General features: G+C 40.4%; 1 protein-coding gene across 1 annotated transcript; it reads left to right on the top strand.

Moving 5' to 3' along the window:
• The first annotated feature begins 2,692 nt into the window (after positions 1-2,692).
• On the top strand, positions 2,693-5,028 carry LOC147337731 (uncharacterized). Its single transcript, XM_086262943.1, has one exon. The coding sequence runs from the start codon at positions 3,376-3,378 to the stop codon at positions 5,026-5,028; it is 1,653 nt and encodes a 550-aa protein (XP_086119069.1). The 5' UTR covers positions 2,693-3,375.
• The last annotated feature ends 19,732 nt before the right edge of the window (positions 5,029-24,760 follow it).

Here is a 24,760-nt window from a genome sequence, read left to right as displayed (position 1 = left end):
ATCTGCAGCATGGATATTGCATTCCAAGGTTTAAACAGTGTCTCTTTCAGAAAGACTGAGTTGCAGGCTGACAGGAAGTTGTATGCAGAAGTGAAAGCAGGAAGTTATTTTGAGCCGCAGGCTAAGACGAGGCTTTAACAATGTAACAGATAGCTTTAAGAAGGCCTTAAGCAGCTATGACTATTTTATACACAATGCATATCTGTGCTTATTAAAGAGTTGGAGCTCGGTCAATTAATTGGGGGTCGGAAGCTTTGTTCGGCGCGATGTTCGGACAATCTATTGTGCAAGTGACTTGGAGCCATAGAAGGAATTGCAATACATGCTTACAAAACACTTATATATCAGATCATTTTATATTAAGGTTTTAGTAGAGGTTCTTGATTAAAACATTTATTTAGTAGAAGACATACACATAGTCTCAGTGAGCTTCTGGTCTGGTAAAAGGTCAGAAGTGCAACAGGTGAATTGAGAAAGAGCATTTGAGGACGAGACACAGACAGTAGGTGAAGAGGTGACACAAAGAGCATGTGAGGTCAACACACACACACACACACACACTTTAAATTAGATTTATTTAGAGGAGAGGTTAGTTATGTTTGGCTGTAACTGCAGAATTGTCTTGGTAAAAGAGGAACCGTTTCTTGGTGTCTCGGCAAGAAAGAGGAACAAGACAAGAACTGAAAGGTAGACAGGAAGGGCTAGCCATGAAAATAGAAGATGATTTTCTAGGTGAAAAGTCATGATGATGTTGATCTGATCTATGTATAAAATGTATCTGTGACGCATGAAGGGGCGTCAGTAAACAAACCCTGATGCTATAAAATATCTGTTCATGCTTTGATTAAGTCGAAGACTACTTCCTGTCTGCGTACAGAGTTGTCTTCCCACGCGTGTATTCATTAAAATCATCGTTTGACTTCACCCGGCCGGATCGGTGTGGTTATTCTTCGATCACCTCTTGTACCCTTCCTCAATATTGAATCTTAACATTTGGGGGCTTCGTCCGGTTATTGAGGAGGGAGAGTTGGAGGTTTAGACGGAGAAATCCGGGGTCTTAGGTGGTCTGACGGGCAGACATGAATTCCAGTGGTCTAAGTGAGTGGACATAAGCCGGCTTATCCAAAAGGTAAGGCACTACCTGTTGAATTATTTCCAAAGTGTGCCAAATTGGATATGATAAAATTTAAGTCTACTCACTGAAGTTACTGGTGGATGTCTGTTTTGATTTTGATGAAAATCTCATGAGTTGAAGCAGTTAGAGTTCTGCTAAGAAGAAATGAAAGTAGTTAAGAGTCTGATAAGAAAAGTTTAAATACTGGGTTGAAGTCCCAAAGAAATTGAGTTAGAGTCTCAAGTAGTTGGTAGGGAATTGGTTATTGTGTTGGTTAGAGTCCAAATTTGGTCATAAGAGTGGACCTGAGCGGTCATTTTGTGAGTTGGAGTCTCCATTTGACCACTAGGTTGCACCTGCTTCAGTTATACACTTGTTTCGGGTGTTGATTGTTGTTTCAAAATATTATAAATTATTCTAGAACGGCAGTTCGAGTCTGCTAGGAAGCGCAGAGCCCGGAGGTTACGCTCCCTCCTTGTCGTGGACGCGCGACATTGACCTCTCGGCGAAGAGGGTTAGTTCAGTGTGGTTTAGCTGTGGGGTACAGGGCATCCCGGAATTAAGCTAGGAGTTAGAGTCTCCTTACCGTTTGAAACGGTATCTGCGCTTTTTTGGCCAGCAGAAGTGGACTTCGGGCGTGTAACTTTAACCTAAAACTTCAAAAAGTTTGGGTTGGTTGACGCTTTTAAATTGAGTTAGGGATTTTAGAAATGAGGCCAGAAACAGTTAAAGTCTTGATACTGGTTAATTGATCGCAAAAAACGGTTATGTTAAATTTGTCGAAATTCGATAGGTGTTAAAAGGTTTAAAATCTGTGCAGTTGTAAATATAAGACGTCTCTGTAATAAAAAGACCTCTGTGGGTCGAGTCAGCAATGCACTGACTGCCTGCTGCTATTCTTAGATGAAGAGTGTGTGTGTGCATGCAAATGAGGCAGCAGATGCAGAGCGCATGAGAGGACTATGCTTTCGGTTTTGTGTGTCATTCAGCTCTATAACTATTGTTTGCAAATGTGGATAAATGTCTGCAATTAAAATGCTGGCTTAGTAAATAATAACATTGTAAATATATGAATGGTGACAGCGTTTCAAAATAGAATATAAGAATTGTTTGTGTTTAAAACCAACGTTTAGGTAAGAAGATTTAAGGTGGATTTGAAGGCATAAACAAAAATAAAAGGGTTACAGTCTGCAAGGGTTGTTAATTTATGAGCTGACTGGATGCAGAGTAAGTGGAGTGGTCATCCTGAGAGGATTGAATGATGCTCTAACTCTGTGGTCAAGTCAGACATAGGCTTTAAGCAACCATGAGCCACTAATAAGCGTGACAAATTAATGAGTATGTGTAAATTGAACTTGTTAAATAGCTTTGATAGGAGTAACTCAATGAGCACGCAATAAAGTGGACTTTTTAGGGGCAGTTTATCACTGACACCATAAAAAGCAACTTAATTAGTAGTTCAATAACAAATTGTAAAGATAACCTTTGTTATTTGATAAGAGAGAGAAAATTCAGGTTACATATAGTGAATAAATAAGGAAATGTTAATCTCTGCGTCATTCCACACTGAAATTTCAATTGTAGGGGATCATTTGGAGGTGAATTGTGTAGGACACGGGGAGACAGAAGAATCTCCCCATGAGTTTTCGGTGTGCATAGAAATTGAGGAGGCTGAACTGGAAGCCTGCCTGGGTCGTTGTTTTTGTTTATTTGAGGGTCTGCTGGAAGTTTGTGAAAACGACCACCTTGATATGTGGGAGCCTTCTCGGGCAGCGATTTTTTGTTAAACCTGTGGCAGGCTGTGCAACATGGAGAAAGCTTTGACATAATGTCATAAAGGTGATTTCTTGGTTTTAGATTTATTAGTACGGGATGCTTGAGGGTGTGTTGCTGTAAAGTATATAAGGGACGCGCAGCGCCGTTAATGGGTTTAAAATAAATGAAAAAACACTAATCCGAGGAACTATTGGAGAGGTAAGTATACGGAGGTGAGCGCGTTGCGCATAAGGGTTGCTGGTGTCATATATTAACACTTTGAGGGCGAATAATTTTGATTGAGTGTCAACGCTTGAGAACGCGAGGACAGCGTCTAAAGTGCTGGGTTAAACTTTGTGTATCACCGAGCAGGGGAAGAGGAGCCAGTGGTTGCGAGAACAGCGAGACGAAGACTGAAACCGAAAGTTAAGCGTGTCTGGGTGACCTAGACCAAGAAGGTGGAGTCGACCAACGCCATTGGAAGAGGTAAGTCTGTGTTTCAGAGAATGGCTGACAGCTCGGGTGCGACACCTAGTGGGAAAAGGGGATGCAAACCTCTGAAGGATCAGCTTGAACAGCTTAAGAAAGCTATTCGTTTGGCTTCACCTGGAGCATTAAAATCAGCAGAGAAAGAGTGCCAAGCGATGGAGGTTGAGGTAAGTAAACTTATTACATCCCAACAGAAAGGGCTGGGTGATAAAATACCTCTGAGCTTGGTGTTAAAAACTGAAGGAGAAGTGTATGGACAAATGCATGAGGCCCTACGTGCGTCCATAGAGGCATTAACGGCATTGGAGGTTATAAAGCAGAGAGTAATGCAGGGAGGGCCAGAAGAGGAGAATGAAGACCGTGCGACGTCATCAGAAGAAGAGGACGAGGAGGAGGACGAAGATGGAGGACCTGAGCCCCAACCAAGTACAAGCCTAATTTTGAGGAAAAGAAGTGTGAAGAGAGACCAAGCACAGAGACAGCCCATATTTAGGAGCTCAAAGGGAAAAGGAAAGTCGAGGAAGAGTAGAAAAGTGAGTTTTGAAGCTCCTGACCCTGGTTTAAGTCTGCCTCTAATAGCAGGTCCAAAGAACGAACCAGTTTATCGCGCCTATAAGGTGAGAGATTTGGAAGCATTGGTTAAACAACTTCCACCAATAACCAAGGGAGAACATTGGGAAGGAGAAGAATTAGCGCTGGGCGACTTTCGCGCTTTGGCCGGACGTTGTATGCTGGGTGGTGGGTTAGCAGATGTAGAGCAGATAGCTCAAACAACCAGATATGCAAATGACCTGAAATATCATGAGGTGCAGAGTGACTTAGCAGATGCAGTTCGGGAGAAGGACCCAACTCCTAACTCTGGAGCCATTCCAAAAATTATTTGGGATCCCAAAAACACACCCAGAGAGTGTTTAGCTAAAGCAAAGGAACAATGGTTGTTAGGAACAGGAATACATCCGGGGAAGGAGGGTGAAAGTAGAGCGTGGTTTCGTTCGGCAGTGCTGGCAGGGCTGCCCAACCAGGTTGCAGTTGACTTGGAAAAGAACCCAGATTTTGCCGTTGCAGACTCGGTGCAGTGGGAGAGACATGTGACCCACAGACTTCAGCAGGAACAGGATTTGACGAACAAACAAAAGAAAGAGTTAGATGAAGTACAGGCGCAGCTGCTTAGGCTGCAGCTGGGTGAGGCTCGCGAAAAATATAATGCGAAGAAAAAAGAACTGAAAGAACTAAATAAGACTATAATGGTGGCAAGGCCTCAGCCCGATCCTGTGCCTGACTGGCCAGATCAGGATCCGGGTCTCTACCCTGATGACCGTTGGCCCGCCAATGCACCAAGGCAGCGTCAACCCGTAGGGAATTGGGGGACCGGTGGACCGCAGAGAGGGCGTGGTGGATCCGTGAGGGGAGGACAAAGGGCTCGGAATCCAGGGAATCCTAATAATGTGTCTTGGACTGGCTGTTACAGCTGTGGAGCAGAAGGACACTGGTCCCGAGAATGCCCTGAATCGCAGCGAAATTATCAGAGGCGAGGCTATCAGCCCCAGGCACGAGGAGGCCCAAGACAAAGAGTTGCTTACAGGGGAGCACATCAAGCTCCAAACCCGAATGCAGCACCAGCCCCCCAGTACCCAGTAGCCGACTGGGGCTGGGAGGGGGAGCAATACTGACGGAGCCCGGAGAAACTGAACAGCGTGGGGGGCGGCAGAACCCATGCTGTCAATGACCGTGGAAGGCACTGAATTGCCCTTCCTGGTGGATACTGGAGCAACATACTCAACATTGAAAGACACACCAGACAGTGCAACACTCTCCTGTCACACAGTTAATGTGGTAGGCTTTTCCGGGATTCCAATGACACTGCCATTGACAGATCCAGCATTGACACAGCTGGGAAAACAGACTTTGAAGCACCAATATGTGGTGTCCTCACAGGTGCCTGGAAAATCTCATGGGCAGGGACCTGCTTGTGAAACTGGGATCACCTTCAAAGACTCAATATCTAGTCCAGAACTCTGAACAACCCACTGCCGAAATCTACTGGGGGAGGCTAGTGGAAGAAGGCATTTTGAGACATTATCAGCTATGGAAACCCTGGATAATGAGCCTGGCCGTCTATTCCCCCGCGCGAGATCCTTTCCACGTTACACTCTTTTATGATAGGGAAGATAACGATATCTATCGGGAACAGTTCCAGTCTGATCTTGAGGGACAGACGTGGAATGTGCAAACACATAACATTTATGTTGGACCAGAAGGTGTGGCCGCGGCTGTGAAATTTACTGATGAACAACTGCCTTGGTACAATGTGGGAGAGGATTCAGCCCCTCACATTACATTGGCGGTCCACGAGGGTCATGGGCCAAGAGATCTGGGACCAATGGTTAAGCGGGCGCTGGACAACGCATGCTGGCAAAGCACCCAAATTCCAAACGTTTGGTATGCACCAAAATGTAAAATATATCGCATAACTTGTTTGTCCAACGATGCAGTGATCTTAGAACATAAAGAAATCTCCAGAATACATGGCAGGGAAAGAATGGATCATCCTGATGCAGTAGCTGAGCTCTCAAAATTGCCTGGTACTTTGTGGTCCGCAGGGCCCACAGATGTAGGTCTAGCTAACTGTTCGCCTGTCCTGTTCCAGCTGAAGTCTGACATACCATTTAACAGACCATAATAGAAGCACAAAACTGAAGACCAAGAGTGGTTCACATGTATTGACTTAGCGAATGCATTCTTTTGTCTCCCACTGCACGAGTCACTCAGAGACATTTTCTCATTCACATACAGAGGCCGCAAATTTAGGTACACACGCCTACCACAAGGCTTTGCACTCTCACCAGGAATTTTTAATCAGGTGTTGAAAGAGGCATTGTCCCCATGTCAACTGCCAGGGGGCTGTACATTAATAGAGTATGTTGATGATCTTCTTATTGCAGCCCCGTCAGCAGCGGCCTGTACGGTAGCATTGCTCGTGGTGTTGAACAGATTGGCGGAGTGTGGCTTCAAAGTGAGCAAAGAAAAACTGCAGTTGGTCCGGCCAGAGGTAACATTCCTGGGCCGGGTGATCGCACACAGATCAGTGGGGTTAATGAACACACACAGAGACCAAATTCTGACACATCCAAAACCAAGAACTGTGAAGGAGTTGCTTTCCTTTCTTGGCTTGACAGGTTACAGCAGGCAGTTCATTCCGAACTATGCGGGTAAAACGGCCCCTTTAAGGGACCTGATCAAGAAAGTTGGTGTTCGAAATCTGAAGGCTGAATTGCCTTGGACGCCGGACACAGAGACAGCGTTCATTTCACTAAAACTGGATTTGTCAAGAGCCACAGATCTGGCCACACCTAACTATGATGAGGCATTTTATCTTGATGTTTCAGAAACAAAGGGAGTTGTGAATGGTGTGTTGTTTCAGAAAAAAGGGGGAGGTAGGGATGTACTTATGTATGTTAGCATAAGATTAAATTCAACAGAAGCAAGGCATCCCACATGCACACAACACGCAGCAGGAGTAGCAAAGATAATTCAGAAAACAGCACATATAGTGAGGGAACACCCACTGAAAGTGCTTACTACACACAGTGTAGTGGCCTATGTGAACTCACAGGCATTCACAATGACTCCACTGACGCAACAAAGGTTCAGCAAAATTTTAGAGGCGCCAAATCTGATATTCACACATGAAGGAATAAATATGGCAGACCTAATGGGGTCAGGAGAACCACATGACTGTATTAAGAAAGCCCAAGTTGAAGGAAAAATCAGGGAAGACCTAAAGGCAGAGCCCATACTTGGAGCTGAGGATTGGTTCACAGATGGATGCTGCCACAGAGATGAAGAAGGATTGAAAGCCGGCTATGCTGTAGTCTGTAGAGTAGGAACTGAGTTTCAGGTGAAAGAAGCAGGAAAAATCGAGGGACAACAGTCGGCCCAGAGAGCTGAAGTGATAGCCCTAACTTGAGCCTTGAGGTTGGCTAAAAACATGAGAGTGAACATCTACACTGACTCAGCATATGCGTTTGGAGCAGCTCATGTGGAACTGGCTCAGTGGAAGAGAGCCGGGTTCAGGACGGCCACTAATGCACCCATCTGTCACAAAAAGGAAATGGAGGAACTGGAAAAGGCCCTGGAGGACCCAGACGAGGTAAGTATTATAAAATGCAAAGGCCACTCACAAGCAGACAGTATGGTGGCAAGAGGAAATCAGAAAGCTGACGAAGCCGCAAAGGAAGCAGCGGGCTACAAAGGACAGAGACAACTGGTGCAGGTAACCCCAGAAGAGGAGGTTAGCACTAACAGCATGGAAGAAGTTAGACAGGCTCAGGAGGAGACATCCCCAGAGGAAAAGGGGGTGTGGGAAAACAAAGGAGCCTGGCAAGATGGCGGTTTGTGGAGGGGGCCAGATGGGCGTCCCGCTTTAACGGCCAAAATGGCGGAACAAAAGGTGAATGAGGCTCACGGGCTTGGTCACGTGGGAGTGAAACAGATGGAGAGAAATTTGTGCCGATGGTGGCATCCTGATTTGAGAAGGATGATACTGGAAAAGGCCAGAACGTGCCTAATTTGTGGGGCACACAACCCAAAGCCAGCAGTAAAACCTGAAGCTGGTAAGTTTCTCATGCCAGAAAGGCCAGGAGAAGAGGTCGTGATTGATTATACCGACATGATTGATACAGGCCCAGGTGGGGTGAGGTATTTGTTGGTGTGTGTGGATGTTCTGACTGGATGGCCCGAAGCATGGGCGACCAAATGTGAAGATGCGAAAAGTGTGATTAAGTGCTTAATCAATCATTACATTCCAAGGCATGGGTTTCCCAAGAGAATTAGATCAGACAATGGTACTCACTTCAAGAATAAAGATTTGCAAGAGGTAGAGAGGATGTTGGGAGTGCAACATAAGTTCGGGACGGTCTTTCATCCTCAATCTCAAGGAAAGGTAGAGAGGATGAACCTAAATTTGAAAAACAAGTTGGCTAAAATTTGTGCGCAGACAGGGCTAAATTGGGTCGCAGCCCTGCCCATTGCTTTGATGACCATAAGATGTTTATGATGATGTTAACTTTGTATTTCAGGTGCAGTTATAACTATTTTATACATATTGCATTTTGTGCTTTTAAAGGAGTTGTGGCTCAAATTTGTCTCTGGAGGGTCACGAGCCTTTGGCTAGCGCTATGATTAGCCAATCTACTGTGAGGATAATATGAGTTCATGAAGGATTGCACACGCTTACAGACACAGAGTTAAGAAACACACATGACAGTATTGATTCCAGGCAAAAGGCCCTAAATTCATTTAGCTTTTAACTGAACTTAAAGAAGGACCAAAGAGGAAGGAAAGCATATATTTTGGTTAAGTCTGATACATTAGAATTAGAAGGTATTGTTACATTAAGGGAGCAAAATGAAATAAAAAGGTTATACCAAAACAGGTGATAACATAGGAAATGTGAGGTTTTAAAATGAAGTTAGTGTTAACACATAGGAGTTGTTTCAAGGCAGCATTTAGCTATGATGAAATGTATACAGGAGTAATTGCTTATATGCTTAAACTTAATTGATTAAAGTGGTTGTTTTCTTTTGGAGTAGATTAACTTGCAGCAGCGACAACTTGTGCACAGGATGTTGATGATCAGATAAGGGAAAGTAGAGCGAGCAACTGGACGTGAAACCAGCGCTTAAAGAATTTTAAAGTGATGAGTAACGTTGAAGAGTATACATAAATACAAGTCAATAAGTTAAGAAGATAATTAGGATCAGGCTTTTGATTAAAGAGTCCCAGATAGGATAAGTTAGGGAGATGCAAGAAAAGGTGTTTTGTTTCCTTTGCAGAAGATCGATCTCGGCGACCACAGGAGGGGCGAGGATCCTGGAGATCTCAAGGTTCGAGACCACCAGAGAAGGGTCTGCGTGAGGACACAATGTATTGTGACCTCTGGTGTTCCAGAGGTCAAAAGAGGGAGTGTCGAGGAGGGAAATTATTTTACTGCTATTGTTAAATAATTGTCATTGCATTAATAATATAATCTGCAGCATGGATATTGCATTCCAAGGTTTAAACAGTGTCTCTTTCAGAAAGACTGAGTTGCAGGCTGACAGGAAGTTGTATGCAGAAGTGAAAGCAGGAAGTTATTTTGAGCCGCAGGCTAAGACGAGGCTTTAACAATGTAACAGATAGCTTTAAGAAGGCCTTAAGCAGCTATGACTATTTTATACACAATGCATATCTGTGCTTATTAAAGAGTTGGAGCTCGGTCAATTAATTGGGGGTCGGAAGCTTTGTTCGGCGCGATGTTCGGACAATCTATTGTGCAAGTGACTTGGAGCCATAGAAGGAATTGCAATACATGCTTACAAAACACTTATATATCAGATCATTTTATATTAAGGTTTTAGTAGAGGTTCTTGATTAAAACATTTATTTAGTAGAAGACATACACATAGTCTCAGTGAGCTTCTGGTCTGGTAAAAGGTCAGAAGTGCAACAGGTGAATTGAGAAAGAGCATTTGAGGACGAGACACAGACAGTAGGTGAAGAGGTGACACAAAGAGCATGTGAGGTCAACACACACACACACACACACACTTTAAATTAGATTTATTTAGAGGAGAGGTTAGTTATGTTTGGCTGTAACTGCAGAATTGTCTTGGTAAAAGAGGAACCGTTTCTTGGTGTCTCGGCAAGAAAGAGGAACAAGACAAGAACTGAAAGGTAGACAGGAAGGGCTAGCCATGAAAATAGAAGATGATTTTCTAGGTGAAAAGTCATGATGATGTTGATCTGATCTATGTATAAAATGTATCTGTGACGCATGAAGGGGCGTCAGTAAACAAACCCTGATGCTATAAAATATCTGTTCATGCTTTGATTAAGTCGAAGACTACTTCCTGTCTGCGTACAGAGTTGTCTTCCCACGCGTGTATTCATTAAAATCATCGTTTGACTTCACCCGGCCGGATCGGTGTGGTTATTCTTCGATCACCTCTTGTACCCTTCCTCAATATTGAATCTTAACACTTGATATCATGATTTTTTTTTTTTCGAAATTAATAAACTCCAAAACACTTGCAAACTCCAAAACACATGCAAACCCCAAAACACATGCAAATTCCAAAACACAACGGAAGTGCTCCAGGACGCTAGGGGCAGTGTTGAGCTTTTGTTACCTAGTAACTACACAAGCCAGGAAGTACCAATGACCAGATTTGGACTGTATCCCAATTCAGGGTCTGCAGCCTTAAAGGCTGCATTTTAAGGCCGATTACGAAGGCTGTCCCAATTCAAAGGCTGCTCAAAATGCGGCCCTCAAATGCGTCCTTAATTTCCCTCGTTTTTAAGGATGCGTCGGTGTAGCCTTCATGGCCCAACATATCCCAGATTTCATAGCGCGGTGGTGGTGTGGATAATTTTGCCGAAAGAAACGGCAGAAGCGGAGCCGCCGAAGAGTAAACTTTTAGAAGTAAGTACTGAATATTATGTCACTTATTTATGCGTGAATGTTTTTATAATGAAGAACATTAAAACATTACTGTTGGCCACATGTCGGGAAAGTTATGTGACATTAGCGATGTTTGTACTACCTTGGTTTTAAAGCCCTTACTTCAAAATATATGCCGTTCAATAGTTGACTTTAATCTTACAGAGAATCTGATGATTTTATGGATAATTAAAGACAGTCATATATCCACAAACACAACAAGTTGAAATTCAGTGATGCTGCTCGGTTTGCAGTCCTGAATATCACGGCACAAGCAGGATTCACTGCACTGTTAATGTTAGCTATGTTATATTGCTGCCTCTGTTCGGTGGTGTTGAGCCAAACGGACTTTAACGTGTGTTTGAACGAGCTGACGGTTCACTCGTTAAGCTGAAAGAAAGATGCTTTAATCACAGGAGTCACACATGTGTCCACTGTACCATCTGGGAACTCTTGTTGTTTCGTAATAACACAAACTAAATCCTCCTTCTCTGGTGCTGTTTTGTAGCAGTGTGTACACCTGAGACTGTCATCTGTCTGTCTGTCCTACACTCTCTCTCTGTTTCTTTCTCTCTGATTGTGGAATAAAAGTATGAACATGTGTTTATAAGTTACACTTGTGTTTGAATCCTGCTGCTTATCACACATTTGATTTCCATGTGTGACAACTGCAAGTGTCCAGAGTGAGGACAGACTGAGGGACCCACTGCTGCACATCATCTGTGAGGCTTTGCAGCCCTGATGATCCACCAGGACAAACTCAACAATGTGTGAGGAAGACGAGGAGGAAGAGCCAGCAGCAGCTGACAGATGGAGAGAATAGACAGACTGTTCCCTGTTTGTGAAGGACTGCTAGAAAAGTTTAAAATAACTAATTGTCTGTCCTGAATCAGTCTTATCAGGTAATTTTCAAATAATATTATCATTCCAGTGTTTTCAGTGTGGGAGAAAGTACTCAGGGCCTTCAAGTTACACACTATGAAAGGCAGCAACAACTTTAATGTTCAGAAACCTAAAGTATGTATCAGCAGCAGAATGGAGGTAAAATAAAATGTTTGTTTCAGTTCTATGAAGCTTTGAGTATTTTGGATCAGTAGCACTGCTGTGTTTGTTGCATCATATTGCTGTAATTGTTTATATGCTTTATATATTCTGAGGTAAGTTGATCTATAGTGTTACATCATATTCTATAAGGATGTTATGTGTTTGTATACTTTCTGCCCAGTTTGACCCATTTAGCAGAAGCCAGCCTGTTTAAGGCTCTGATATCTATTCTGTGTGACTTAAAGCAGTTATGACATGGTCTGATTTTCTCACCCAATAAAGGAATATTTCATATATCAGTCTACTCTTCATTTTATCAGAAACAGTTATCACAGCTTGTACATTTTCTTTTTATAAATATATGTAAGCAATGAGCCAAATTTAGTAATGCCAACATACTGAAGGAACAACATTTGTCTCTTATATATGATACACCTATATATGCACTGTCAAAGATACTTGTCTTTGAGTGAAGATTTAAGGTGATAAGACATATAAATAACTGCAACTTGAATCTGTACTGAAGCTCAGTATTTGACACAGAGTTCATGTTCACTGCTGTAATAGCTAATAATGATTAATATAATAACTATAATATTGGCCATATTATATTTACATTACCAAAGTGATATGACTTTAGTCTCATGAACAACATCAGCTAATTGTTATTTACTAGCTAATCTTAAATGACTGTTCAGTCCAGAAATGAAGCCCAAAAATCATGTTTTACTGTCCTGTGGTCTCAGCCTCAGATACTTATCAAATCACTCAAAGCTCTTGTAGAAACAAACAAACAAATGAACAAAATATGTTCTCCTTCATTTCTGTCAAACAAAGTTGTATGACACGTTTCCAGAGGTTAGTATCATGGTTGCTAGGCAACCTGGGAAGCGCGACGGAGACTAGACCGTCCCATACAGACAAACTTGCCGTTTATTTTTCAAATCGAGCTCAACACTGCCCCTAGCGTCCTGGAGCACTTCCGTTGTGTTTTGGAATTTGCAGGTGTGTTGGATTTTGCAAGTGTTTTGGAGTTTGCATGAGCTTTGGAGTTTGCAAGTGTTTTGGAGTTTGCAAGTATTTTGGAGTTTGCAAGTGTTTTGGAGTTTGCAAGTGTTTTGGAGTTTGTACGTGCTTTGTCTCTAGGGGCTACCGTAGCCCCGGCAACCCGTGACACTTATGTTCAGGGGAAATTGGCACGGAGCATTGCCGTCCTGGGGAAAGCAAAGCATATGTTGGATCAAAAAGCTGCACATTTTATACTGTGCTTTACTACTGCCATATATGAGCTACTGTGTAGAGGTCTGGGGAAACACGTGCAAAAGTAACACACAAACAATAACTATAATACAGAAAAGGGCCATTAGATTAATAAATAATGTGGGGTACAGGGACCATACAAATGCACTCTTTGTCAAAATGCAAGCTATTAAATTCCAAGACTTGGTGAAGCTTAAAACAGCGCAAATAGTGTAAAAAGTAAGAAATAAATTGCTTCCAAAAGAAATCTGTAAATTGTTCATAGAAAGAGAAGGTGGGTATAACTTAAGAGGGAAATGGAATTTAAAAATACAAAGTGCTAGAACAACTTTAAAAACTATGTCTATCTCAATTGCAGGAGTTAAATTATGGAACAGTCTAACAGAAGAAATAAAAGAAAGTAAAAACATAAACCAGTTTAAATTAAAATATAAAAACCTAATTTTAAATAAGTATAAGAATGAAGAAAACAGGGTTGACCCAGAACGGTAATGGCTGGTAATGGTGTTGTAGTTCTCTTTTGTTTCTTTTTTGTTTGTTTGTTTTTCCATAACTTGGGAATCTGCAAATTTACACATTCTGTATTTTTCATATGAAAGAAACTATACTGTGGCGGGGCTTGCTTATGATTTTGATTTATGTATGTTTTGTTTTGCTTTACTTTTGTTTCATATGTTGTTTGTTTAATTTAAGACTACAAGAAAATTAAATGAATGAGAGGTAAAACTTGAGGGGGTAGGGAAAAATAAGTAAATACTTCTGCCTACTCCTTTTCAAACAAATAATGGAATGATATTTTGTAATGATTGTGAAGGCACATGTTTCAAATAAAAATGAACTCAACTGAACTGATCTGATGGGCATCAGTAGCCTAATAAAGTCATAAATACAACTTTCTTATGTGAGCTACAGGAATTTTACATATATGATCTTGAAAGAGGACACAGACTGTAATTGCTGAATACATTATTCTGCTGCTCATCTGACACTCAAAATAATAGTAATAATAATTAGTGTTGTCAGCTTTAATCCCGTTAACATGACGTTAACGCCATAACTGCATTAATGCGGCAAATCTCTGTTAACAACGAGTTACCTCCCCATGCGGTAACTCGTTGTTAACGCGTTGATGCTGTCCCAAGCACGCCCCAAGCACGCCCCAGGGGCTATCCGCACCTACTCATTGTTAATGGAGATTTGCCGCGTCGATGCGGTTATGGCGTTAACGTCATTTTAACGTGATAATAGTCGTGTCCAAATTCATGGGCTGCATTCTCTTGAGGACCCGGCCTTCGCGGTCTACGTGGGCCGGGTCCTCAGAAGGTCGGGTAGGCCAGAAATAAATGGCTGTGAAACTGGACGGTCTAGCCTTCAGATTTGCGTCTCCGCGGCCTCAGGAGGATGCAGCCCATGAATTTGGACACCCCCTAAGTGTGATCAAAGCTCCTCTTTGATAGCTGCCTTGTCCATCTTGTTGTTGCCTGCAGGTGAAGTGATGGGGGAGTTGTGTTTAGTGTAGGAGAGAAGCGAGGCAGAGTAATGTTGCGTAGAGACAGAAGTGGACGAAACAGAGGCAAACGTTCGGCTCCACAAGTACAATTATAACGTAACATAGACTATATCAATATAAATGATATTGTCACATCTCATATCTCGTATAAACCCATATGGAAAAGATATATATAAATCTTATAAAGTTTGTATCTGTCTTTTGTGAAACTTATATGAAAAGCATACAAGAGTGAAAACAGATATAAGATCCCTTGAAAAATCATATAAATGAAACTTGTATGTTTTGGATACTTATTAAAAGAATATATGAAAATAATGAGAAAGTGGCCACTTTCATGAGTAAATCATATAAGCCTTAGATGATTCACTATATGAAGTAGGCCACATCTTATGTAAGTCTTTTATAAGTTTTTACTGTTTCTTTTCCATATTTTAGAAAATATATCGATATATTTAAAAACTCGATATATCGCCCAGCCTTACTCTCAAACCTTTAAACAGCAGCAAGTCTGAAGCAGAGAGAATACAAACTCAAACTTTCAGAGCAGGTTTGATCGTTTCGATTACAAATCAGCTGGAAGCATTTTCCCTCAGTATTTTATTTACAGCATGTTTAAAACAGGGAAATGTGATTCAAATAAGCAGCATGTAGCCTGCTGTAGCCTACTAAAATGACTAAATGAAGAGCAAACAGTGTGTCGCATTGTCATGGGAACATGCTTGTATTTATTTGTTGATTTATTAAATGTATAAATGTTATTACTATACTTGATTCTAATCTGCTGCTGATTCTTTAATGCTGATGGAAATGCAGATAACAACACACATCAAGAAAACCTGCTCAACCCATCACTTTCATTCTACTTTCATCTGCGAAAAAGTATTCATCTCTCTTGCAACAGTGTTAATAAAGTTTTTGCGTATATACACAGGTCATACTGCTTATTGAACAAAAAACACAAAGATTTATTGGATTTATTTTCTGTCTCTCCTCCAATTTTTTAATTTTTAATGTTAGTTTTAACATTAAAAAACAGTGTAACAACTGAAGCGGGTCTATCACATGCTTTGCAGTGAGGCTGGGCTGGGCAGACCACTTCAAAATCAACGAAGCACTTTTGCAAAGAGGCTCTACCTTGACAAACCGACCACATTTCCGAAGATTAAACCACTACATTCTCTGCTACAAAATTTTAAAAGTGAATCTGATGACACACAAACAGGGTTTTTCAACTTTAATTAGTTATCTATATGTTCGTTGCTGGCGCTGAGAAATGCCCACTCAAAGATGGCCACCAGGCCAAAGCAATGGTTTTGACTTGATCAGCATTAACCCCGCCCCCTGACTTTGATGGGTGAGGCTGACATCCATCCATCCATGAATGGGCATTTAATTAATTAATGAAACATTTAATTAATTATTCAATGGTATATTTAATTAATTCATTTTGTCACTCCTGGCCCTCCATACAACACCTCTGGAAATCTGAACTGGAGAAGTGGAAGAGAAAGGATGAATGGACAGAGGTTATTAATCACCGTCTGTGTGAGTACGCTCATGCAAAGTTTGCTGAGAATGACCTAGCCATGGACATAGGATACACAGAGACATATTATAGACACATGCACACATACGCTGCTATTAATATAGTAAGATATATTGCAGAAGCTTTGGCAGTGCTGTGCCTTACTTATTTTATTTCTAGTGATTCATCCACAAGACATAAACGACATCTGAACAGAAATGAAGCAACATTAATCTTATTTAAGAAAGCTGATGTTAAAAACCTGTGAACAGTTATACAATTTTATTATATTTTATTTCATTTTCATGTTCTAATAACCAGTGCTTTTAAACCCTTTACAGCAGAATCCAGGCTTTTTTTTCTCCCCCCTTAACCTCTTGTTCATACTTTTCTTTTCAAATGCGCTGACCTAATTTCTGTGATAAAAATAAACTCATCACACATACTGTAACAGTGGATGAGTTTAAACTGAGAAAGTTTACTAGCCTGAAATCAGAAAAAGAAATGGTTTGAGGCATTTGTCCGAATGAAAATTGTGAGTTGTTTTACATTTTAGAATGGAGCTGAATAGAATTCATTGGTGAGCCAAGTCCCTTTTTAATTTCTAGGGTAAATGCAAGGCTACCACTAGACCCAAGGCAATGTGTGTGCAGCTGAGCCGATGTAATATTTTGCTTTACTTTTGAGTGAACTTGTATTACACACATGCAGGGGAGGAGAGTGCATGCCACTCTCCCCCTCTCTGTTGTATGTGTGTGCGTGTGTGTGCACTGACCACACTCTATGCCTCTCTGTAGTAGAGAATAAAGTGCAGCACCCTGTACTGTGATGTGGCTGGTATACTTTTGCCTGTGAGCGACACAGCCACGGTACAACTTCAACTTGAGAGGACACTTAGGCCAACCACTTTTGAAAATTGTTTTACCAGTTGCGATGATAGTTAAGCAATTTGCCATAAAAGGTTAAGAAATGAAAATGTCATTACTGTCATTTGCGTGTTTAGACAAATGTTGTCCATTAACCTTGAAAGTTCAGTAGTTTTGGAGCATCATCATGGTTTGCAGACAGAAAAATAATGTGAAACTCCTACGTGTCTCACCCCCCTGTCGTTGTATCAGTCACTGGAACTCTTTTTGCAACTCAAGAGCAACACTAAGGATTTTATGTGTTCAGGCAAAGAAGGATACATATTATTGTGCGGACTGTTTGTGGCTCATGGCTATAAGCTGTCTGCACTTTCAAGTGCTGCTTTGTTAGCTCTGTGTTAGACTGTTGCCAGGTTACCACACTGTTGAACCATGCAGCAATGGCAAAGAGCATCTACAGCAGGGCTGCCCAATCCCGGTCCTCGAGAGCTACTATCCTGCAGCTTTTAGATGCATCCCTACTCCAACACAGCTGAATCAAATGGTTTGATTACCTCTTCAGCATGCCATCATGTTTGGCAAAGGCCTGATAACAAGCCATTCATTTGATTCAGGTGTGTGGGAACAAGGATACATCTAAAAGCTGCAGGACGGTAGCTCTCGAGGACCGGGATTGGGCACCCCTGATCTACAGTATCTAAACTTTATCAAGAGATGCTGTATTATGGTGGTGAGAGTAAAACTCAACACTGACATTCTTGTAATTTAAAAAAAAATCAAACCTCATACTCAAACTCGATAATCAGTAAAGCCAGTTATATATAGTAAAAGCTGCAGAGTCCTTTTGATCTTTCCAAAAGTAATCACAGTATCAGAAATCTTCAGCTCCTACACATGTAATTAACCCATAGCTAACCCACCTGCACACCCTTAGTTAGTATTTCATACAAATGTCAGCAGCAAGTTTTTAACTTGCTATTTATTTATCTATTTGCAGTTTTTTGTGAGATTCAAAGAAGCAAACACAGGTCACTTAATTATCTCATGATGTCACCAGTAATCTGATTACTTTTTTCAAGTAACGAGTAAAGTAAGGGATTACTATTGCAAAATCGTAATTAGATTACCGTTACTTTCCCGTAGGAACGCTGCGTTACTGCGTTACTAAAACCGTGATTTTTGTTTTACGAGAATGTCTCACGACAGTGACGTAAGCGAGTGCGCCGTTGGTGACAACAGCTGTGTGCAGATCAACAATGGATCACATATGATTGTGGGAGAGAGTATGAGCGTGCAGCGTTTAAAGCGTGGAAGTACTGACCTTACTTTGAGTTTGATTCCATAAAAAGTGACAAAAACATTAGCGTCCGTTGTGCGTGGGAAGAAAACTTTTTACAGCGAAAAAAACCCCTAAACTTCCAAGCAAGCACCGAGTGCGCAACGACGTAATGGGAAATTCACAGAGAAACTCGCGGATTCTTCGACTGACGGCTGTGGCACACCTGCACCAGGGTAAACCTCCGCCTACCCCCAGTCCTGCTTTACAGGTGAAAATAGAGCAAAAGGACCGCTGAGTCTTTGACTTTATTTATTTTCTGCTGTGTTTTACTTGCATCTATTTGAAAGAGTGAGTGTAAACACAAAAAATATTTTATTTTATGTGCTGGAATGTGCAGAAAATAGGTTTAATTGTTAAACTAATTTATTCAAGTCAGAGAATGTTGCATATAATTACATTTTTGCTTGATGCATAAAGTTAAAAGATTAAAACTGATAAAACAAGTTAAAAAAAGAGACTTTTCCATTTGATTACATTTTGTATGATGGATTATGCAGAAAAAGTAGAATTGGGCTGAAAGATCTATCGCTTTATCACCTCTTCAGGTTGTAAATTGTGTTTTTAAAAAGTAACTAAGTAACTAAGTAATTAATTACTTTTGAAAATAAGTAATCAGTAAAGTAACGGGATTACTTTTTTGGGGGAGTAATCAGTAATTAGTTACTGATTACTTTTTTCAAGTAACTTGACCAACACTGGATGTCACATGAGTTGATGATCGCAGTAGAAATATAGCTGCTGTCTTTCTAGCAGAGAGAGTTGGCCACAGAATTAAAACACAAAATAAATATTTTGTATGTCTGTTAACGAAATGTACATAATAGTTGAGTGTTGACATGAGGACCCAAGTGCAGACAGGGAAGGAGACGGACCTGAGTCTTAAACAAAAAACAAGGCATTTATTTGGCCTGAAAACAAGACTACAAAACAAGGTGAATAATGCAGGTGGAGTAAACAAAAACTAGAACCTATACTGGGGAAAACCTAGACTATGATGACTATAAAAAAAGGTGACATGAATACAATTCTGAGCAGGTGCATGCAAGGAACTATGATAAGGAAATATGAACAGAATCATGAAAAAAAACCTTGATCTTGATCTTGATGTGACATGGAGGGAGGTAAACAGACGACCTGACAAAGACTGAATGAAAACACACAGGCTAAATACACAGAAGAGTAATGAGGGAAGTGGAAACACCTGGGGAGACACAGCTCACACAAATGAACATAATGACGCCACAGGGGAAGAGTAAAACCAAGCACGCTGAACTTAGAAACACACGACTTAAAGAAAAAGAAAAACAGGAAACATGGAGAGACGTAGACATGACAACACAGAGGTCAAGAAAAGACTTGTAAATCAGGAGTTCTAGAAGAAACAAAACTAGAATGAAACTCAACTAAATCCCAACTAATAGTGACAACAGAAGAACTTAACATATTTCCAACATAATATAAGAAAACCAAAATATAAAAGAAACTCAAAACTGCTGGATCACAGACCCAGCCCCTGATAATAGCACGAAATTGGTATGGAATTTAAAAACGCAGGGCTACTACAAAGAAGATGAAACTTTTTTCCCTCATAAGAGTGAAAAAATTCATTCATATTTACATGTATTTACGTTTATGCAGTCTAAACTATAACACTGCCTACACTGTTTTTTTACAGATGGCTGCAGACACTCACAGTTGTATCTCTCTGATATCTCTCCTGCTGCCAAAATTTTCAAAGTTGGATTCATAAGACCTGTTGCCACCGGTTTTCAGTCCAATTCTTGTGTAATTTGGCATACCTCAGCCTTTTCTCCCTGTTTCCCCTCCTTAAGAATGGCTTCTTGGCAGCAGTCCTTCCATTGAGACCATTTCTGATGAAGCTTCAGTGAACAGTAGATGGATCATATGAAGGGCTAGATAATATCCATCAGCTCCTGTGTCAGGTCTTTGCTGGATTTGTCCTATCTCTTAAGGACATGACTTTCAGATACTGCCCATCTGCTGTAGAAAATGAGTGAAAAGCATTCAATGTGCAAAGAAAAACTTTAAAAAACCATCACAGAAAGTCTGCTGTGCTCTTGCTCAAGACCAGATTAAAGCTGTATAAGAAATAAGGGGTGGCTCAAGACTTCTGCACAGAATACGTGCCTTTTTTGCAGTCCAGTACAATAGTCATATGAACACCACTTTAACATACAGAGAGAAATTCTAATGTTTACAGGTAAACTATGTCATGTTATACTTGCTAAGCAAGAACTGGGCAATCTCAGTTTTGGGATGAGGATTCTCAACCAAATAAACTGACATTTTAAACACAATCTGTTATGCTGTCATTTCACTTACACTGAGTTTCAGACATTGTAATCAGTGCATTTGACTTTAGTGCCTAGAAACCTTTTTCCACCCAGCTAGCAGCAGTGATGACAAAAGCAGAACCGAAGTTCTGACAGCCTGACAGCCCAAGGATAGAAAACCTATTTGACACACCAAACACATTTACCAACTTGGGAACTAATTGCTTCCTCAAACGTATTGCTAACAGGAATTTCTAAGCATAGATTTTTTTTTTTTTAAACTAACTCCTTTATAATTTCTAGAGTAACTGGGAAGAAATCAGTGTTCCTATCCCACAGATGGAGAAGTAAAGAATGTTATGTAATTAATGATAAATCTAGGTTCAAAAAACAACTAATTACAGTGGCTGTTGCTTATTCATGCTGTTCATTATGACATCCTGTGCATTGGCCTCTAGTAAAATTGACATCAGACAGCTGCCTAGATCATACAACACGTACCAACTCAGCAGAGAGGAATGTCATTTCAACAGCATGCAGATACCCCCAAGTCATGACCCTGTTTGGATTGTAGTAGGTGCAGTGCAGCATGGCAGAAGTTGCTTCACAGGATTGGCTTGAATGCCTTCAGCCATCCAGAAAAAAAGAATTAGCTCTTTGGAAAGTCTCCAAGCAAAAAAAAAAAAAGAAAAAAATAGGGAAAGAAAGAAAAAGAGAAAGAAAAAGAGAAAGTGATAAGCAGTGCAGCAAAGGAAGAATAGCCTTTTGGTGCAGGCTGTACTCAGCGAGCTTCAAAGAGCAGGATGTCAACAGAACAGATGCAACATCAAACATGACTTGCATTAGTTACTGATGCAGAAATTGAGATTTCTATTGCTCATTATGGGCACTAGGAACACAAGCTGGAGTCTTGCTGTTGTAGGCTGAAAATGCTGGTACTCCTAAGAGTTATCAGTTCACTAGTAAACCTGAGTGCTTCTCCAAAGCTCTAAGGAATATTTCTGTGTCACGATTTTTGAGGGAAGCCAAATTTGAATCAGCCTGTCCAAAACTGCATATATCGTGGCACTTGTACTCTCACAAAACACCAAAGTTGGTGGCATAACATCCTTCTGTAAAGTTACATTACATAAGTCCATGGTAAATTTCATGCAGTTAAAGGAGAAACATCCTCTCAAGAGTATGCAAAGCTAACACCCAAACTGCTAGATGTACATTACAAACTGTTCATAAAAGCTTTTACATTTGCTTGTACATCAACACCGACTGTATGAGCAAGCACCTCTTTTCTGGAAGATACCCCTCTAGCAAGCAGGAGTTGATGCTCTATTTCAGTTGAAGTGGCATTAGTGTGTTGTTTTGAATAAATCAGAGGAACGGTTCACACGGGCAGTATCATCCACCTTGGTGAAAAGGATAAGCTTCTGAGATAATCTTCACAGATGAGGCCAAAGGGCTGAAAGAATATTAAGGTTTCTGGCTTTAATGATTCCCAGTGTCCAAAAAAAAAAAAAGATTTTAATGTTGAACAGTCATTAAACTATTCTGATTTGGACTCAATACACAAATCATTAAAAAATGTATAGAAAGATGTATTAAAGTACAAAAAAGTGACCTCTATGGAAGGAAACACTGTCTAACAACTGTCCTGATGTAAAAGAAAATACAGTTATCTTTTGCTTTGACTGCAAATATAATTGTATTTTTGCATATCCCCATACTTATTTCAAATCAGCAGCTACCTAACACCATATACACCATATGTTCAACTTAAGAAAAAGTAAATAATAAGGCAGAATGTGCTTTAGGCACTCATTAAAGTTGTGAAAATGCTTCTGCAATAAAGCTATTTAAAATGCCTGAAGAGATATTTCTATTGCAAACAAACCCTCGGAATGGACGAGGGGACGGGACACTCAAATTATCTCTGTTTGCTTTCAGATTGCCAGGTTCAGGTCTTAAGTCCCAACTCCCATTGCAATATGAAAAATTAGCATATGAGATGTGCAATCCAGTCACGTGACTTGACCCATCTGGTCTCAGCACTTCCCAGCTTGTGAAGAGAGCTGAACATTTAGTCTGAAATTCAGGAGCAAATCATACAGCATCTTACAGCAAAATGGCTGTTATATCATATATTTAAAAAAAAATCATTTTCCACTCCTGCTGCATTCATGCTATACACTAAAACATGTGCAGAAAATTGACACCTAAATTTAACAACCATAATCACACTGACCATGAACATTAATGCAAAAAAAGTTATTTAAACTCTGAAAACTTTTTCTTTGCATCAAGTTTAATTATTCACCAGTAAATTAATAGCTGCTCCTCCCTGTAAAACTAAATGTAACAAGAATAGTAAATGCATACCAAAAATAAAGAATTAAATAAAAAAATAAAATACAGAAAACGTATATATTTTAATGGCTATTTTCAGATCTCAGTGCAGGAAGGGAGGCTACTTTTCATTTCTCTACACAGGTGCACATTATTATACAATTGGTCTTTAATGAGCACGCCGTGTTTGTGCAGATCTGTCTGAGCTGGAGGCCTGTCTTCATTCATTTTAGATGAAGTGCCTGGAGAGATACCACATCAATATTCATGCACTGATGATTACAAGAAGCAGGCAATATTACTGCACTGTTAAGTGCAACGAAACGTCAAATACAAACACGTGCAATATGATATATGATTTTTAAATGACGTATGATTCGATTAATGGCTTGAACCAACTCCACTGACCTCCATTAAATACATTTTTTATTAATTATCCTCTTAGACATTGTGCAAGACTTAAGGAAATTAATTTACAGAGAGAAAATGGACTGATTGAAAGTTTTTATATTTGATTTGCTAATGTGCTGGAGGTCTTTCCTTTGGAGGCTTCGTTAAAAGAGACACATTCATTCACAGCAACGAGGAGAAATGCACAAATAACCCGACTATTAACCCATGTGTGCAGCGACGAGGATGATTTACCGTGTTACTCTCTCCTCAGTACGCTCAAAGACTAGCGAGTTATACCTGAAGATGCTAACACAAGCAAAGATTTCCACCAAGGATTTCAGCTTTGTGCTTCTGAAGCATCACTTCTTAGTTGATGTGTGTGGATGGTGGATTCCCAAAGTAGCTGAGGTAGGTATTGATTTGCTGAGGATAAGAAGGATAAGGATATATCTGAGTGGTACTGCGGGGAACGAATGAATACTCCTTGAGAGGCTGGAGAGAATGTTAACCCAACTCAACGTACACCAGTTTTGCCACAAGGTAGAAAACCAGTTTATATGTAAAGACTTTTCATCTTGGTATTTAAGAGAAAAACAAAGACTTTTCTCATGGCAATAGTGAATACTTTCCCCCACATGGAGTAAAATTTAGGAACTAAATCCACTCTGAAAGTTTCGTTGGATGAAGTATGACAAGAACAATATGGCAGCACTGACTAAATCTGATTTACAACAATTTATTGTCATCTTTATGATTATTTGTTGCCTATTATAAGTTACGGTGACTGCCTGAGATGGGAATATTGGGATCAGCTACATCACTTTCAATATGATGACATCAAGTTTATGAGAGACTTGCTAAAATGTCTTGTTAACTGAGAGGATTAGATCACTTTTTGTTTGGATCTAATTCCCACCTGGGTGTGTAACAGTTTGAGAGATACAGAAAACCACAGATGAATGGCTTTTGTTTGCCAAATTAATACAACAACACGATCTTGGCAGTGTCATTATGGTAAGCCATCTCCACTGACAAAAGAACCTGGATAAACATACTTAATATTCATCAGCAGCCTTCAACAGAGTAAATGAAGCAGAAAAAAGAACAAAAATGTAGACTCTGATGTTCTTTACATCTGTTTGAATTAACGAGAACATATTTATTTCACCTTCTTTTACACTCTTCGCTGGTTGTTTTTAATCATCGTTTAGGCGTAGTGTTTGAGGTGGAGCCGCATAAGGACACAGTTAATCAATGGTGGGCAGATTTGAACACTCACAATAAATCACTAGTTTTGTTTCCCCCCTTCTGTGTACTGTACCAAAGATTAAGCTTTATTTTGAGAAAT

Source organism: Aulonocara sp. 'chitande type north' Nkhata Bay, linkage group LG2, assembly GCF_057382095.1.
Source record: "Aulonocara sp. 'chitande type north' Nkhata Bay isolate Kocher_YH1m ecotype deep benthic linkage group LG2, A_spYH_male_GT1.1, whole genome shotgun sequence".
In the NCBI taxonomy this organism is placed as follows: Eukaryota; Metazoa; Chordata; class Actinopteri; order Cichliformes; family Cichlidae; genus Aulonocara; species Aulonocara sp. 'chitande type north' Nkhata Bay.
This window is presented reverse-complemented; position numbering and strand designations above follow the sequence as displayed.

Excerpts from the sequence above, each read along its gene's own strand:
- LOC147337731 (XM_086262943.1), top strand. The coding sequence starts at position 3,376 with ATGGCTGACAGCTCGGGTGCGACACCTAGTGGGAAAAGGGGATGCAAA.